Source organism: Natator depressus, chromosome 6, assembly GCF_965152275.1.
Source record: "Natator depressus isolate rNatDep1 chromosome 6, rNatDep2.hap1, whole genome shotgun sequence".
In the NCBI taxonomy this organism is placed as follows: domain Eukaryota; kingdom Metazoa; phylum Chordata; order Testudines; family Cheloniidae; genus Natator; species Natator depressus.
The window spans coordinates 85,855,082-85,874,497 of NC_134239.1; the positions used below are offsets into that span (position 1 = coordinate 85,855,082).

At 44.8% G+C, this 19,416-nt stretch overlaps 1 protein-coding gene across 1 annotated transcript in view; it reads left to right on the forward strand.

Moving 5' to 3' along the window:
- BRMS1L (BRMS1 like transcriptional repressor) overlaps nt 1-19,416 on the forward strand; it is a 48,674-nt gene that overhangs the window by 5,952 nt on the left and 23,306 nt on the right. The window contains exons 2-3 of the mRNA XM_074955876.1: nt 13,093-13,183; nt 14,729-14,856. Of these exons, the coding sequence (XP_074811977.1) occupies nt 13,093-13,183; nt 14,729-14,856 (219 nt within the window). The remainder of the gene's footprint in view (nt 1-13,092; nt 13,184-14,728; nt 14,857-19,416) is intronic.

A 19,416-nucleotide genomic window follows, 5' to 3' on the forward strand; every position in this document is an offset into this window, starting at 1 on the left:
TTAGTTTGTTATAGGATTGGCTACAAGTATCTTTGGTGTGAGGTCTAAGGTGCAGGTGACCTCATGTAAGGGACTGGCCCTTTGGGACTGGGAGTAACCTGGTTTGTAACAGTCTGCCCTGAGGCTGGTATTCACATTTCTGAGCTACTCTAGACAGCTGGGCAACCATCTTCCATCTTTAATGCCTATCCAAAATCAGCACCTGGCTAAGAATCTCCTCATTAGTCTTCCCTGTTACATCTACATTGACGTTAAGTTGGTAGCAGCCTTATGAGGGAGTAGAGCTAATTTCTACTCATATTGTCTGATGCCTTCTGAGGTAACAGAGGAACACACAATTCCATATAGGACTGTCTACGAGATTGCGCCCCATCTTATTGGACACAGATTCCACTGTATTGATGATGGGTACAGGAACTCAAGACTTGCTTACTGAAACTCATATGGAGGAATTAGGATTCATTGTGTAGCTGGAGCTCTTTCAGGCAATGAAACAGCCACTCTGCTTAGCAACACAGTTTGATGCAGCTTTCTGACACAAGATGGCTTTCCATTAGTCCCTATGTGAACAGCGTTCTTGATCAGGTTGAACTGAAGCTAAACTTTCAGATAGTCAAAAACAAAGAAAGAAACTATGATGCCGAACTTCTTTATTATCTGTACAGTGATCAGGTGAACAAAATTTACCTGACTTTTCTACGTCCAAACCTGCAGGAAGCCTGGAGGATAAACCAAATGTTTCAGTTGGAAAGAACTAATGCAGGAAAGCTGCTGCAGGAATTGATGGCATTCTACCAGAGCCTTGTGGTGAGAGTTGTGAAACCGTGTGTTTTTTGAGAACTGGACTGCTGTGTTAAACTAAGACATCACCTTTAAGTCAAATTACTTACCACTTTGTGCAGTCTATTTTGGAGTCGCTTTTCAGCTGGAACTTTCAAAATTCGCACTAAGTGTTCCTGTTGTCAAAGACATCAAAAGTAGGTGTCAAGATTTCATGTTGGAGTTTGTGAAATGGAGATTGCCATCAAATGTTCAGTGATTAAATCCCTTTCAGTACTAAGTCTTCCTATTGTGTTCCACCCTGCACGAGCTAGATGAAATATCAATCATTGTTTTGTAGAGACCTTGGACAGCTGAAGCAGCAGTAAAGAGTTTTGCCTGTGGTTCACTGGCATACTCAAGACAACTAAGTAGAGTAGGTTTTGGGTTGAAGTTCTCAAACACACTGCTGCTGGGGACAAAGACTTTAGTAGACTTGACTTATTTTCTCTTTTGTTGCTGTCGCTACCTTTTAGCAACACTGCAGTTGAAAGATTTTTCTCAGATGAATTTGATAAAAACAAAACTGTGCAACAAGATACAAGAGGAACTTTTAGAAAACATTCTTTGAGTTAGGGCATATATGCAGTGACACAATCTGTTGTGAACAGTTTGCACCAATGAAATTATTGCATTGGTCACTGGTGTTATGTATTACCACCAGCAGAAGCATTCTACTTCTGATGAAGACTGCGAGGATGAAATGTTGCCTTTTAGAGACTAACAGTAACAAACTAATTCAACACAAAATACGGACATTTACTGCCATCATTTAATGCAGTTAGAAATAAATGTTTTTTTTGTACAACATATGTGTGGGCTATTTTTAATGCTGTCATTAGCCATATTTTGTTTGAAACATCTGCCAACCCTCTATTGGGATACAGGTACCAGACTGGGGGGGGTTGATTTTTGAATTTGATTGCCATCTCATAGCTTTGTTGCTAATGTGGATGAACTCCTGCTGGGGCTTGTAGCTTTTTTTATCAGACCTCTACAAGGTATCTAATTAAAGCTTTTGTTTGGTCTATACATCAAATAACAATGTATTTAATAAAAAATCTTCACTTCAGTATACAGATTGGGTTATTAATAAAATAGAAATCTGGCAGATCTGGTGATTCTTCACCCTTCTATATAGTTCATTGTATTAGTGTGGTTATGACACATAAACCTCAATTTGCCTCAATTTTTGTAGGAAAATTCTATCTGCTCTAAACCTAACCTGCCAGTTTTCAGGCTGAGGTGACTAGACTTCTGAGCAAACTCAGGTTTATAAGGGAAAATGAGCTGCAGTAACCACACAGTTACTTGTTGCGCTCCATAATAAGGTATGCATATTGAGTTTAAACATTTTTAATCACCAAATTTGCAGGATCAGGAGCATCTTGCAAGGGAAAAATGTAAAAAATCAAAGGAATTTTTCACCAGCTTTTGCAGAGTAGTCCAGATTTTGCTGGATTTCTTTCAATTTGAGAGGTTTTGTTTTTTGTTTGTTTTTTAACCAAGTTGTGGTGGTCACTGTTACTTACTCAATACTGAGGTATTATTGCCTCTTTAAATTAGTATAAATATGGATATGTGGGTAACTTTTTTGGCTTAGAAAATCAGTTTATACAGCTATCAAGCAGGAAAGTAAGAGATTCAGTGTTTCATCTGTTTTGTCTTACTCTGCTAATCTGTATTGCTGTGTGCACAATACATTTTTTTTTTAATAAAGCTATGCTATGTAAAGTAATAAACTTTGAACAGGCCTGACTTTTTCAGAGTTGTTTAGCACCCACAACTTCCATTAACTTCAGTTGGACTTTTGGGTGCCCAGTACCTTTGAGAATGAAGATGTGTGATGCTCTGCTACATCTTATAACCCTGAAAGGAACAACTTTTTGCTAGGCACTGTATGAACACATAGCATTATGGGGTCCTGGTCCTTGACTGAGGCTCCTAGGGGCTGATGGAATGCAAATGATAAATTGTTCCTCTCCTCCCTTGTGTCATGTCTCCAGGCACAAAAAAGCTAGCACCAAGGTTTGCTCCCCACCCGCAAAAGCTCCCAGTTACAGTGTAGCTGCAGAAGATTCCATCCAGCCGAGAAGCCTAGGTGTGGAAGAAACCAGCAAGCACTGTAATTATCACCACATGACAACTGTTGATATGCCAGCATTGGAGCTCTTCCTTTTATGTCATTACCCATGCAGATTGCCATGTTTAACAAAAAATAAGGAGGCTGAAGACTTGAGTGGTACTTGTATAAATCAGTCTGATACAGACACTTTGTTAAAATTCTCCATGGCAGACTTATGCTGGAATTAAGGAGGAAGCAAAAGAGCTTAGTATGGTCGCACCTAGCAGAGCTCTTTGGGACCGTAACTGGTGTTTTAAATCCAGACTGTCTCCATCTGGATATCTGTGAGGAATTGTCACTGTACTTCACAGAGATGAGAACTCATATCTGAAGTGGCCTCATGGGGACATCAAGAACAATGGGTCTAAGACAGCTTCCTCACAAACAATGCAGCCTGTTTGTCCAAGTAGTAGTCATGGAAATACTAACAGCAACTGGAACAGTCACGTGTGTCTTTGACCCTTCCTAGCTAATAAAAGAGCTGAAAACACTTGGAACCATTCCTAAAGGATGGTAGCATGTCTTTCAAATAGGGAATTCTCCTTCCTAACCAAGAAACAGACAATAGCCTGACCAGTGCTAAAGATGCTGCTGCCACCACCGCTACTGCTAAATACTAGTGACCTTGCCAGTTACCATCTGATACAGCCTCCTGAAGAAAAGCATCTCTATTTCACGAACAGAAGTTGGAACCAAAAAAAAGTGGTATTATCAAACCCACCTTGTCCCTGTTTTCTAGGGAAGCCAATCAAGAAGCTAGTCAAAAAAGCTCGAGTGTCAACAATGCTCCGCTGGTATCCTGGTTATTTTAGAGTTTAGAGACAAGGCATTGTTTAGAGACAGCACCAATTGCTCTAGGGGATGACCTGTCTATGTACAAGAGAATTATATCATAGAATATCAGGGTTGGAAGGGACCTCAGGAGGTCATCTAGTCCAACCCCCTGCTCAAAGCAGGACCAATCCCCAATTAAATCATCCCAGCCAGGGCTTTGTCAAGCCTGACCTTAAAAACTTATAAGGAAGGAGATTCTACCACCTCCCTAGGTAATGCATTCCAGTGCTTCACCACCCTGCTAGTGAAAAAGTTTTTTCCTAATATCCAACCTAAACCTCCCCCACTGCAACTTGAGACCATTACTCCTTGTCCTGTCATCTTCTACCACTGAGAATAGTCTAGAACCATCCTCTTTGGAACCACCTCTCAGGTAGTTGAAAGCAGCTATCAAATTCCCCCTCATTCTCCTCTTCTGCAGACTAAACAATCCCAGTTCCCTCAGCCTCTCCTCATAAGTCATGTGTTCCAGACCCCTAATCATTTTTGTTGCCCTTCGCTGGACTCTCTCCAATTTATCCACATCCTTCTTGTAGTGTGGGCCCAAAACTGGACACAGTACTCCAGATGAGGCCTCACCAATGTCGAATAGAGGGGAACGATCACGTCCCTCGATCTGCTCGCTATGCCCCTACTTATACATCCCAAAATGCCATTGGCCTTCTTGGCAACAAGGGCACACTGCTGACTCATATCCAGCTTCTCGTCCACTGTAACCCCTAGGTCCTTTTCCGCAGAACTGCTGCCTAGCCATTCGGTCCCTAGTCTGTAGCTGTGCATTGGGTTCTTCCGTCCTAAGTGCAGGACCCTGCACTTATCCTTATTGAACCTCATCAGGTTTCTTTTGGCCCAATCCTCCAATTTGTCTAGGTCCCTCTGTATCCTATCTCTGCCCTCCAACGTATCTACCACTCCTCCCAGTTTAGTATCATCCGCAAATTTGCTGAGAGTGCAATCCACACCATCCTCCAGATCATTTATGAAGATATTGAACAAAACCGGCCCCAGGACCAACCCCTGGGGCACTCCACTTGACACCGGCTGCCAACTAGACATGGAGCCATTGATCACTACCCGTTGAGCCCGACAATCTAGCCAACATTCTACCCACCTTATAGTACATTCATCCAGCCCATACTTCTTTAACTTGCTGACAAGAATACTGTGGGAGACACTGTCAAAAGCTTTGCTAAAGTCAAGAAACAATACCGTAGAAGGCGATTAGATTAGTCAGGCATGACCTTCCCTTGGTGAATCCATGCTGACTGTTCCTGATCACTTTACTCTCGTGTAAGTGCTTCAGGATTGATTCCTTGAGGGCCTGCTCCATGATTTTTCCGGGGACTGAGGTGAGGCTGACCGGCCTGTAGTTCCCAGGATCCTCCTTCTTCCCTTTTTTAAAGATTTGGCACTACATTAGCCTTTTTCCAGTCATCTGGGACTTCCCCCGTTCGCCACGAGTTTTCAAAGATAATGGCCAATGGCTCTGCAATCACATCCGCCCATTCCTTTAGCACTCTCGGATGCAACTCGTCCGGCCCCATGGACTTGTGCACGTCCAGCTTTTCTAAATAGTCCCTAACCACCTCTTTCTCCACAGAGGGCTGGCCATCTACTCCCCATGTTGCGATGCCCAGCGCAGCAGTCTGGGAGCTGTCCTTGTTAGTGAAGACAGAGGCAAAAAAAGCATTGAGCACATTAGCTTTTTCCACATCCTCTGTCACTAGGTTGCCTCCCTCATTCAGTAAGGGGCCCACACTTTCCTTGGCTTTCTTCTTGTTGCCAACATACCTGAAGAAACCCTTCTTGTTACTCTTGACATCTCTTGCTAGCTGCAGCTCCAGGTGCGATTTGGCCCTCCTGATTTCATTCCTACATGCCCGAGCAATATTTTTATACTCTTCCCTGGTCATATGTCCAACCTTCCACTTCTTGTAAGCTTCTTTTTTATGTTTAAGATCCGCTAGGATTTCACCATTAAGCCAAGCTGGTCGCCTGCCATATTTACTATTCTTTCGACTCATCGGGATGGTTTGTCCCTGTAACCTCAACAGGGATTCCTTGAAATACAGCCAGCTCTCCTGGACTCCTTTCCCCTTCATGTTAGTCCCCCAGGGGATCTTACCCATCTGCTCCCTGAGGGAGTCAAAGTCTGCTTTCCTGAAGTCCAGGGTCCGTATCCTGCTGCTTACCTTTCTTCCCTGTGTCAGGATCCTGAACTCGACCATCTCATGGTCACTGCCTCCCAGATTCCCATCCACTTTTGCTTCCCCCACTAATTCTTCCCTGTTTGTGAGCAGGAGGTCAAGAAAAGCTCCCCCCCTAGTTGGCTTGTCTAGCACTTGCACCAGGAAATTGTCCCCTACGCTTTCCAAAAACTTCCTGGATTGTCTATGCACCGCTGTATTGCTCTCCCAGCAAATATCAGGAAAATTAAAGTCACCCATGAGAACCAGGGCATGCGATCTAGTAGCTTCTGCGAGTTGCCGGAAGAAAGCCTCATCCACCTCATCCCCCTGATCCGGTGGTCTATAGCAGACTCCCACCACTACATCACTCTTGTTGCTCACACTTCTAAACTTAATCCAGAGACACTCAGGTTTTTCTGCAGTTTCGTACCGGAGCTCTGAGCAGTCATACTGCTCCCTTACATACAGTGCTACTCCCCCACCTTTTCTGCCCTGCCTGTCCTTCCTGAACAGTTTATAACCATCCATGACAGTACTCCAATCATGTGAGTTATCCCACCAAGTCTCTGTTATTCCAATCACGTCATAATTCCCTGACATCACCAGGACCTCCAGTTCTCCCTGCTTGTTTCCAAGGCTTTGTGCATTCGTATATAAGCACTTGAGAGAACCTGCTGATCGCCCCTCATTCTCAGTATGAGGCAGGAGCCCTCCCCTCACAGACGTTCCTGCCTGTGCTTCCTCCTGGTATCCCGTTTTCGCACTTACCGCAGGGCTTTGGTCTCCTTCCCCCGGTGAACCTAGTTTAAAGCCCTCCTTACTAGGTTAGCCAGCCTGCTTGCAAAGATGCTCTTCCCTCTCTTCGTAAGATGGAGCCCGTCTCTGCCCAGCACTCCTCCTTCATGGAACACCATCCCATGGTCAAAGAATCCAAAGCCTTCTCTCCGACACCACTTGCGTAGCCATTCATTGACTTCCACGATTCGACGGTCCCTGCCCCGGCCTTTTCCTTCCACGGGGAGGATGGACGAGAACACCACTTGCGCCTCAAACTCCTTTATCCTTCTTCCCAGAGCCACGTAGTCCGCAGTGATCCGCTCAAGGTCATTCTTGGCAGTATCATTGGTGCCCACGTGGAGAAGCAGGAAGGGGTAGCGATCCGAGGGCTTGATGAGTCTCGGCAGTCTCTCCGTCACATCGCGAATCTTAGCCCCTGGCAAGCAGCAGACTTCTCGGTTTTCCCGGTCAGGGCGGCAGATAGATGACTCAGTCCCCCGGAGGAGAGAGTCCCCGACCACCACCACCCGCCTCCTTCTCTTGGGAGTGGTGGTCGTGGAACCCCCAACCTCAGGACATCGCATCTCATGCCTTCCAACCAGCGGAGTCTCCTTCTGCTTTCTCCCCCCAGACGTATCGTCTGGTCCACTCTCCGCAATGGTACCTGTGGAGAGAACATGAAAGTGGTTAGTTACCTGTGTCTGCGTTGCTGGAACCCGGACATTCCCCCTTCTTCTTCTGGAGGTCACATGTTGCCAAGCTTCTTCACTGGCCTCTTGGCTCCGCTGTGCAACCTGCTCTAAATCTTTAGAGCTTTGCGCCTGTAGAAGCATATCCTGACGTTTGTCCAGAAAATCCTCAGATTCTCGTATGCAACGCAGGGTCGTTATCTGTTGCTCCAGACCTTCAATCTTCTCTTCCAATATGGAGACCAGCTTGCACTTTGTACAAACAAAGTCGCTTCTGTCCTGTGGAAGAAAGACAAACATGGCACATCCAGTGCAGGTCACAACAGCTGAACCCCCCCCTTCCATATCACTTTCCTACTATGAGCTTCCTCAGAGAAGTTGACAAGATGTAAGCCTCACTGGGCTCACTCCAGGCGAACTCCCAGGCGAACTCCTCATTATCCAGCCTCATTAATAGATCTGTGACATTCAATGCTAATGAAATTATCTTGTCTCCCCTCCATGATATTGTAGGGGTGAACAGAAATGTCCTTTAAATAACTCTTAGGGTATGTCTACACTACGAAATTAGTCGATTTATAAGTCGATTTTTAGAAACCGATTTTATACAGTCGATTGCATATGTCCACACTAAGCACATTAAGTCAGCGGAGTGCATCTTCACTACCGTGGCTAGCATAGACTTACAGAGCAGTGCACTGTGGGTAGCTATCCTACAGTTCCTGCAGTCTCCACCACCCATTGGAATTCTGGGTTAAGCTCCCAATACCGGATGGGGCAAAAACATTGTCGCGGGTGGTTTTGGGTACATGTCGTCGTCAGTCGTCCCTCCCTCCGTGAAAGCAAAGGCTGACAACCATTTCGTGCCTTTTCTGTGCAGATACTATACCACAGCAAGCATGGAGCCTGCTCAGCTCACCGTCACCACTGCTGCTGTGTCCTGGGTGCTGCTGTCAGCAGACAGTGCAGTTGGACTGCTAACCATAGTCATCCACTGCTTCCGCTGCAACTCTGCTCTCCTGGTGCCATAAATCCACCTCACAGGTCCTCTCGTCGTTCTGTAGAAATATCTATTCTTGTGGCATCCGTCATCATCCACGGCTTCCGCTGCAACTCTGTTCTCCTGCAGACGCCATACCATGGCAAGCATGGAGCCCACTCAGCTAGCTGCTGCTATCAAGGGTAGTGACTCTGGGAAATGTGCAGGTCATAGTGGATGGCTTTGCTGCAGTGGGGTTCCCTAACTGTGGTGGGGCAATAGACGGAACACATATCCCTATCTTGGGACTGGACCACCTTGGCAGCCAGTAGGTAAACCACAAGGGGTACTTTTAGATGGTGCTGCAAGCACTGGTGGATCACAAGGGACATTTCACCCACATCAATGTGGGATGGCTGGGAAAGGTACATGACGCTCGCATCTTCAGGAACTCTGGTCTGTTTGAACAGCTGCAGGAAGGAACTTACTTCCCAGACCAGAAAATTACCGGTGGAGATGTTGACATGCCTATAGTTATCCTTGGGGACTCAGCCTACCCCTTAATGCCATGGCTCATGAAGCCATACACAGGCACCCTGGACAGTAGTAAGGAGCAGTTCAACTATAGACTGAACAAGTGCAGAATGGTGGTAGAATGTGTATTTGGACGTTTAAAAGCACGCTGGCGCAGTTTACTGAGTAGGTTAGACCTCAGCGAAACCAATGTTCCCATTGTTATTGCTGCTTGCTGTGTGCTCCACGATATCTGTGAGAGTAAGGGGGAGACGTTTATGGTGGGGTGGGAGGTTGAGGCAAATTGCCTGGTGGCCGATTACACACAGCCAGACACCGGGATGATTAGAAGAGCACAGCAGGGTGCCCTGCGCATCAGAGAAGCTTTGAAAACCAGTCTCATGACTGTCCAGGCTGCGGTATGAGAGTTCTGTTTGTTTCTCCTTGATGAAAACCTGCCCCCTTGGTTCACTCTACTTCCCTGTAAGCTAACCGACCTCCCCCCTTCGATCACCACTTTGAGGCAATAAAGTCATTGTTGTTTCAAAATCATGTATTCTTTATTAATTCATCACACAAATGGGGGAAAACTCGCAAGGTAGCCCAGGAGGGGTAGGTGAGGAGGGAAGCACCGGGTGGGGTGGTGGAGGAGGAAAGGGCAAGACCACACTAAAGTTCAGAAGTTACTGAATGCCAGCCTTCTGTTGCTTGGGCAATCCTCTGGGGTGGAGTGGCTGGGTGCCCATAGCCTTCCCCGCCCCACATTCTTGGACGTCTGGGTGAGGAGGATATGGAACTAGGGGAGGCGGTTACACAGGGGCTGCAGCAGTGGTCTGTGCGCCTGCTGCCTTTCCTGCAGCTCCACCAGACACCTGAGCATGTCAGTTTGCTCCTCCATTAGCCTCAGCATTGCATCCTGCCTCCTCTCATCATGCTCCTCCTTCCTCTCATCACATTCATTTAATGCTTTCCTGGACTCTGCCATTGTTTGCCTCCATGCATTCTGCTGAGCTCTTTCAGTGCTGGAGGACTGCATGAGCTCTGAGAACATGTCATCGCGAGTGCAGTTTTTTTTCCGCCTTCTAATCTGCGCTAGCCACTGGAACGGAGATGATAGGGGGAGCGTAGAAACATTTGCAGCTGTTGGAGGAAAAAAAGGGAGAGTAATTTTTAAAAAGATACATTTTAGAGAACAAAGGGAAGATTATTTCACCCTGAATCAAGCGATTCACATTACATAGCACATGTGCTTTTGGTACAAGGTTGCATTTTGCCTCTCATGAGTGCCTGCTGGTTTGGTGTGAGACATCACAGATGCTCGGCTGGGCAACAGAATTCGGCGTGCAGGCAGCCATGGTAAGGCAAAAGGTTTCGGCTTCTTCAACCTTCATAACATCTGGGAATGGTTTCAAACAGCAGCACCCTCCTTTCCCATACCAAGCAAAGCCCATTGGGTTGGCCGTTTAAAAGGAGGGGCTGCGGTTTTAGGGTGAGTGTGCAGCACAACCCAACCCCCGCTCCAATACTCTGGGATGATCACTTCACACCCCGCCCCCCATGTGGCTAGTATCAGGGAAGATCCCTGTCAGCAAAGTGCGAACAGCGCAGCATGAACAGACCTCCCCCCCACTGCGTGGCTAACAGTGGGGATGATTTTTTTTCAGCCAAAGGCAAACAGCACAGCAGGAATAAGCGCCTCTGAATGTCCCCTTAAACAAATTTCCCGTATTTCAACCAGGTGACCATGAATGATATCACTCTCCTGAGGCTAACACAGAGAGATAAAGAATGGATGTTGCTTGAATGCCACCAAAGCCTGGGCCCATTCACTGCAATGCTTTGTTCTGCAATAATTCCAGGCTACTTGCTACTGGCTTTGCATGGTAAAGGCTTTTAGAGTACCCCCAGAAGAGCTTCATGGAGGTGTCCCTGGAGGATTTCTGCTCCATCCCCAGACAAGTTAACAGACTTTTCCAGTAGCTATACTGGCCGCGAATGCATCCCAAGTCTTTAGGGAAAATTAATCATTAAACACGCTTGCTTTTAAACCCTGTATTATATTTACAAAGGTACACTCACCAGAGGTTCCTTCTCCGGCTTCATGGTCCGGGAGCCCACCTTGGGAGGGTTGGGAGGGTATTGGCTACAGGGTGATGAACAGTTCCTAGCTGCCGGGGAGAAGGGATTCTCCGCTTGCCTGCTGTGCACTATCCTCAACCACCTCCTCATCTTCCTCATCCACAAAATCCTCATCCCTGTTGCGTGAGACTCCCCCCTTGCAGGTGTCCACGGACAGGGGTGGGGTAGTGGTAGGGGACCCCCCCCTAGAATTGCATGCAGCTCATCATAGAAGCAGCATGTGTAGAGCTCTCACCCGGAGCGACCGTTTGCCTCCTTTGTTTTTTGATAGGCTTTCCTGAGCTCCTTAATTTTCACGCGGTACTGCTGTGTGTCCCTGTTGTAGTCTCTGTCCATCATGCCCTTGGAGATTTTGGCATATATATTGGCATCTCATCTTTAGGAATGGAGTTCTGCCTGCACAGATTCTTCTCCCCATACAGTGATCAGATCCAGTACCTCCCATTCCGGCCATGCTGGAGCTCTTTTGCGATTCTGGGACTGCATGGTCACCTGTTCTGATGAGCTCTGCATGGTCACCTGTGCTGATCAGCTCGCCACGCTGGCCAAACAGGAAATGAAATTCAAAAGTTTTCGGGGCTTTTCCTGTCTACCTGGCCAGTGCATCTGAGTTGAGAGCGCTGTCCAGAGCGGTCACAATGAGCACTCTGGGATAGCTCCCGGAGGCCAATACCGTCGAATTGTGTCCACACTACCCCACATTCGACCCAGCAAGGTCGACTTTAGCACTAAACCCCTCGCCGGGGAGGAGTACAGAAATAGATTTTAAGAGCCCTTTAAGTCGACAAAACAGGCTTCGTCGTGTGGACGGGTGCAGGGTTAAATCGACCTAACTCTGCTAAAGTCGACCTAAACTCATAGTGTAGACCAGGGCTTAGTGTCACCATTTAAAATTTTGTTTTTGTTAATGTTTGCTGAACTCTGGTACATCCAGCTAACTTTCGTCTGACTCCTCTGCCTTTGAGTGGTGAGAGCTCACAATACGCATCTCTTGAGACACCTTCCCTTCTCTTCTACCAAGAAGTCCTCTGGGAAAGATTTGGGAGAAACTCCTAAAAGAGGGTGGGGGAAAAACAAAGCAGAAACTCTTGTGGAAAAACACTTTTTTCAAGTTCTCTTGTACATCATAGAGAACAAAAAGGCAAATTCCACCCTGAAAAAAGATAAGATTTACATTCAATATTTTGGAGCACGTACCCAATACCATCGAGGATTCTCTCCATTTCTAGGACATTTAACATTTATCTGCATCTGAATTAAGAAAGCAACTAAGCCTCTGTGTACCTCTATAATAATAGGAGATGTCAAGCAAAGTTTTTAGGGAAAGGCTAAAGAGAGCAGAAGAGCTTTGCCAAAATCCAACATTCCTTGCTTTTTTTAAATTTTTTTTAAAAAAGGTACTTTGATTTCTAAATGCAAGTATATTTAAGGAAATATTCAGAAATGTTAATAAAATAACTCTGGCAATGGTGATGAATCTGTTTTTTGTTGCATTGCTTTAAAATATTTATTTAAATAGTCACTAAGATAGATGAGGGAGATTCCTATACTTGAGCTCTTTGGCTGCAAAACCAAGAAAGCAATTTAATATAATGAAAATAGTCTTCAAAACTGAAGAACTACAACTTTCTTTTCTTAGTGGAGGTTAATCTATACAAAATATCAGTCTATGGATAACCAATATAACTCCATGGACTATGCACTCATTTTGTGTGGATTGCTATTGCTTCAACTAACTAAACTGATCTCCATTTCTTCTAATTCTAGAAGAAACCCAATTAGGTTAGTTAATTTTATATACCACAGCAAATGTAAGGTAGCTTTGAAATTTGGAATTGTCTTCAGCAGGGACTAATATCTCTTAAACCTTTAGCTTACAGAACATCAGTAGCTGGCTCAGTTTTTCATAAATTGTTTATGGTTAGCTTGGTCTTAAGTTGTATAAAACTGGTAAGTTAATTTCCAGTACATTTATTCTCAGATATAGTTCTCAAAACCTCACCCCCCCCCCCTTTTTTTTTCTTCCAGAAATGGATGATGAGGACTGTGAAAGAAGAAGAATGGAATGCTTAGATGAAATGTCCAATCTTGAAAAACAATTTACAGACCTCAAAGATCAGTAAGTAGTCAAACATTTTTAAAAAGTCTCTCTTCCTTTGCGGGCTCATTCTTTCAGTAGTGCTGTAAGTGACCACGAACAGTCAAGTCTTTCCTTTCCTGTGTTGCAGGAATTACTCTTATCTGGATTCTACCATTCCAGCAGCTGTTGACTCTTTAAAGAGCATGGTGTTAAATTGGCGTTTTGAGATGAAATAATTGTGCGAGTAGCCAAATTTCTGCTTTCTTCTCTCATTAGAATTTTTAGGGGGAAGATAAATGTAGTTTTTAGAGTAAGAAAGGGGATCGCAAATGCAGTTGCTGGGTGGAAGTGCCTGCATGAGTCTCCTGTCCCAAAATGCTGAGGGGATATATGTGGACTTGCATTCTTGTGCCATCAGGACTCCTTTTCCTTCCTTATGTCATATGCAACCAGAGGCATCCCCCCAGCATTAATTAAAAGTGTGTCTAGAATTAAGTTTTCGACATCAACGTAGCAGACTGCAAAATTTGACTTCTCCCTTAGCTGATAGTCTCACCAATAAAGTATGTTTTGAATTGTCATTTAGATTTTGTTTTCAGAAATAATTCTGTAAGGTCAAAAATTTGTGCTTTAGCAGTAATTAATACCTATCAGCCTACTTCACTGTCTTTAGATAGGTTTATCTTTAATAGACATGAAGTGAAAACTAAAACAAGCAGGTGAGCTACAGCTTTCAACTTAACTTTTAAAAAGTGTATTGCATATCAGTTATCACTATTGAACCCAGAGGCTCCACTTGAAAATGGGGCTCTGTTGTCTTACGAACTCTAAAAACTGTTTATGATACTACATTGTAATCTTTAGACTTAACCTGTCTGTTCTGTAGGTAAAGGATTTTTCCCACATCACTCTGCCAATTAATATCAACTTGTTCAGAAGGGAACAATTTTAGAGGTTTTAAAATATCAGCTCACTTTCTATGCCAGTTGAGTATGCGATATCTTAGCTGAAGGTGCCAGTTAGTGTTAATTGTCATGGTGGGAATATTTTGTGTGGATGCAGAATCTGTCCACTGAGAACTGATATGAAGGCTCATCTCTTTCCACTTAGATTGCTCATCTTTTTGCGTGTAGTGTTATTTGATGATTCAGTTGCTGCCAATCTGGGTAATCTTTGTAAAAGTTTCTGTATACCATCCCCAGTTCCTGGTCACTTTCCCTTTGGTGTTTTTTGTTTTTTTTTAAAGTGAAGAGATCATATTCTGCCATTAATATCTGTGATTCCATCTTCAGAAAGAAGGGATAGAAAATAAGAAGGGATAGAAATGCTACGCTTGTACATCTTTCCTAGAAGGGTGAAGTATGCAAAAAGAAAATAGTTTACTTTAAAAGTGACTTTTTTTGTCTTGGAATTTAGAGTGGCAACAGATGTAAATTTCTAGGTTTTAGTAGATCTGTCATGAGATTATTAAATTTTATGACTGTAGATATGGGATTGTCTAAAGAATTCTTGCATATGAAACTGTCATTTCTGCTATTCTGCTTGTGTTGGCTCTTAAGTAATAAACTACATTTTTATTTTAAGACTTTACAAAGAAAGATTAAGCCAAGTGGATGCAAAACTACAGGAGGTCATAGCTGGAAAGGCACAAGAATACTTGGAACCATTGGCAGCTTTACAAGAAAACATGCAAATCCGAACAAAGGTGGCAGGTAGGAATGTGACATGATTGTTGCTGTTCAACAGTGTAGATCTATTATGCAACTTTAAAGTCAGGTGACTCCTTCTAGAACAGGGGCGGGCAAACCTTTTGGCCTGAGGGCCACATCGGGTTTCCAAAATTGTATGGAGGGCCAGTTAGGGGAGGCTGTGTTTCCCCAAACAGCCAGACGTGGCCTGGCCCCCGCCTCCTATCTGACACCTCCCCCCGCCGCTTCTCGCCCCCTGATGGCTTCCCCTAACTCCTGCCCCATCCAACCCCCGTACCCAATGGCCCCCCCAGGACTCTTACCCCATCCACCACTCCCTATTCCCCCTGCCGCCCCATCCAACCCCCCCTCTCATTCCTGACTTGCCCCCTGGGACTCCTACCCCATCCAACCCCCTGTTCCCTGCCCTCTGACCGCCCCGACCCCTATCCACACCCCCGCCCCCTGACCACCACCCCCAACTCCCCTGCCCTCTATCCAACCCCCACTACTCCCTGCCCCCTTACCACGCTGCCTGGAGCAGTGGTGGCTGGCGGCACTACAGCTGCACTGCCTGGAGCACCGGGTCAGGCCGCGGCTCTGCAACTGCACTGCCTGGCTGCCCAGAGTGTTGCGCCGGAGGCGCGGCGTGCTGAGACTGTGGGGGCGGGGAGAACAGCGGGGGAGGGGCCGGGGGCTAGCCTCCTGGGCCTGGAGCTCAGGGGCCTGGCAGGAGGGTCCCGCGGGCTGTAGTTTGCCCACCTCTGTTCTAGAACATGTGACTATTATAAATTTTGAAATATCTCAGAAGAGAAATCTAATGGACACTTTTTTAGCAGAAGCCAGCATTGTAATAGGTTGTCTGTCTTCTCAAAGTACTGTCTGATTAAACTCTAGGCAGTGTGATGTTATCTTGTGCTGCATCTGTTCTCTGTCTCTGTAGCATTGTACAAAATGATTACATTTCTGCATTAATAAGGGCTACTATTTCTATTAGTGTCAGAGGATTTCAAAAATAAAGGATATGAAAATGTGAAGGAGACTTTTGCCACTTAGATTAATCTTAAATGGATCAAATTTTGAGTTCAAACTACTTGATACTTTTTTACGGCTTTAAAAATCTTGTTTTGAGTTGTGATGTGAGTTGTCTTTTACAGACTTTAAAACTGCTACTGTATTTTATTGGAACTTGTTAGATCCCTTAACATACAGTGCTAGAAGACAATATGACACACATGCACACTTAAGCTTGTAATTTTTAACATCTAGCACACTGAATATATTCTAACACTGTCTAGTTTCTAGTTATAGTTTTGTATAACCAGTTCAGCTGCCTTGCAATCCATGTCTCCAGACCTTACTACGCAGAGGATATAGCGCATGTATATTCCGTAACAATGGGTCTACAGCAGGTGTTCAATTCTGACCCCAAAAAAAGAAAAACCAAACAATTCCAGGAATTTTAAACTCCTAGAATTTAGCTAAATTGAATCTTAACATCTGGATACAGTTTTAATAAGAACTCTTGTCAACTCCATTTTGTCAGCTGAGGTAGAGTATTAGTCATGCCGCATGGCAGTTACATGGAACGCTGACATGACAAAAAAATCGAAAACAAAGATCTGCTCCTCCTGTTCTACCCCAATACTAAGTTTTTTGGATGGTGCTCTCTCCAACCAGATTAATCCACAGATGCTCAACCTGTCTGTGATAGGAGAGGGGTTTCCCCTAACACAGGTTAGAAAAGAGCCTATGAGGAGACTTCCTACCAAAGAACTTGATGTACATGAATTCCTCCCTGAGGGGAAATAATGAAGTAAGCTCCAGCAGCTTCCATTTGCTTCAGTTGGGCTATGCTAATGTGGATAGACTTCGTGTTCACTTTTTGGGTTTCTTACTGTCACTCAGGAAGCCATGGCCTCTAGAACAGTGGTTCTGAATCTTCTCAGACTACTGTACCCCTTTCAGGACTCTGATTTGTCTAGTGTACCCTCAAGTTTCACCTCACTTAAACTACTTGCTTACAAAATCAGACATAAAAATACAAAACTGTCATAGCACACAATTACTGAAAAATTGCTTACTTTCTTATTTTTACCATGTAATTATAAAATCAATTAGAATATAAATATTGGACCTACGTTACAGTGTATAGTATATAGAGTAGTATAAACAAGTCATTGTATGAAATTTTAGTTTGTACTGATTTTGCTAGTGATTTTTATGTAGCTTGTTGTAAAACTAGGCAAGTATCTAGATGAGTTGATGTACCCCTGGAATACCTCTGAGTATACCCAGGGGTATGCGTGCCCCTGGTTGAGAACCACTGTTGTAGACGAAACTCTTGCAATCTACTTTTCCTGCATTCCCTGCACAAGTTATGTTATCCGGCCATGTCTACCCTACAAAATTATGTTGATCTAACTTAAATCAGAATACAACCACTGCAATTATCAAGTTTCAGAGTAGCAGCCATGTTAGTTTGTATCCGCAAAAAGAAAAGGAGTACTTGTGGCACCTTAGAGACTAACAAATTTATTTGAGCATAAGGTTTTTTTTCCTCTCCTGCGGGTAATAGCTCACCTTACCTGATCACTCTTGTTACAGTGTGTATGGTAACACCCATTGTTTCATGTTCTCTGTGTATATAAAATCTCCCTACTGTATTTTCCACTGCATGCATCTGATGCAGTGAGCTCACAAAAGCTTATGCTCAAATAAATTTTAGTCTCTAATGTGCCACGAGTACTCCTTTTCTTTTTTGCAATTATCAAATCACTTGTGTGTGTATGCACACTTGGCTACTTGTGTTGGCAGTGTGCGTCCTTACTAGGAGTGCTTGTACCAATATTATTGTCAGTGTGAGGCATTGTGGGATGGTTCCTGAAAGCCAGTAGCAGTTGATGTAAGCAACACAGTATCCACACTAACACTGCATCAATGGTGACTCTCTGGGAGGGGGCAGGAGGTTGGCGTGCAGGATGGGATCAGGGGGTTGGCACTTACCTGGGGCGGTGCCAGCTCCTGAAAGCGACCTGCACACCCCTCTGGCTCTGGCTCAGTGGTCGGGGCAGGGACAGCACGTGAGGACACCCCCACACACACCTCCTGGGGCTGCAGGGATATGCTGCCCGCTTCTTGGAGCAGCATGGAGTGGGCAGGCAGGAAGCTGCCTTAGGCTATGTCTATGCTGCCACTTTCAGCGCTAAAACTTTAGTTGTTCATGGGTGTGAAAAAACACACCCCCGAGCAACAAAAATTTTAGCGCTGAAAAGCACCAGTATAGACAGCGCATACCGCTCATTCTGGGTGGTTATTTTTTAATGCTGGGAGAGCTCTACCCCGGCGATAAAGCGTGACTGCACTGCCAATGTCACAGTGTGGCCAGTCCCGCTGAGCTGCTGGTGGTGGCGGCAGCAGCTCGGGACCCCCTGGCCCTTTTAAATCGCCCAGGGGCTGGGTGGTATGTGTGGGTGGCAGGCGGGGTCGGGGGAGAGATCCGTCCCTGAATATTCATGGAGCCTGGGCACCACAGGCCCATGCAACTTGCTGCCCCTGGCTGGGATCACAGAAAACTGACATAGCAACTCAGATACTATGAAAGGTGCTGACATAAAGCAATATTAGACCTCATTCTTGAACAAATTCTTTGAAGAGGAAAGCTACTCAGTTCATTTGCATTATAATACTGTGATTTGTCCTCTGAAAAGTACAAGATCTTCCATACATGCACATACCAACGTTCTCCAAGGTTAGGATATTTAGCATACAGTCAGTAGTCTTGTTCTCAGTGTTAAGGAACACCACCCTTATATGAATCATCCAAATACAGGTACACATAGTTCTACTTCTTGGAGAGGAAAACTTGGATAATTTTGAGAAGCTTTTCATGTTTAATACATTAAACATGTTACATTCTCTGCTACAGAAGTTTTCTAAATTGTCATGGTACTTGGCATACAGCTCAACAGTTTTTTGGTTGTTCCAACTGTAATCCCCCTACTGTTCTATCTATTGCGGTTGTACAAGAATAGGATTTGGAGAACTCGGCTTGAGATTCCTCAGTGTGCTTTGTGTTGTGTGCCAGCCTGTGGTCACCTCAGACAAGACCTGCTCAGACAAACCACCAGAAACAAAGCTTTGTTTTGTAAGGAAACATAAGGATTGCTTGCTTCAGGCTCCCTGCTTCAGTGCTAAAATTTCCTGCTGGGAAGGCAGAGGGTACTTCTGGCAGGTCCCAGGAAGTTTTCCCAACATGCAGCAGTTTGTAGTCCATTTATAGTTATTACTGCTGCCGCTGAAATAAACTGGACCTTGGGCTACACAGCCATCAGTCAGTTAGGAACCAGAGAGGTTATAAACAAATGGTAAAAGATTTAAAACAAATAGCCCAAATCTTTTCTCAGCACACTTTATCAGCTTCTTCACTTCTTTAGCCAACTTGCTGAGATGCTGTTTCACACCGGTATGCAGGTGACCTCCGCTAACTTGGAGTTTTAATTCTAGCCTGAATCAGAAGGGCTATAAGAAGTGCTATATTATCATGCCCCATTAATCAGTAATAGCATTCATTTCAGTTTTATT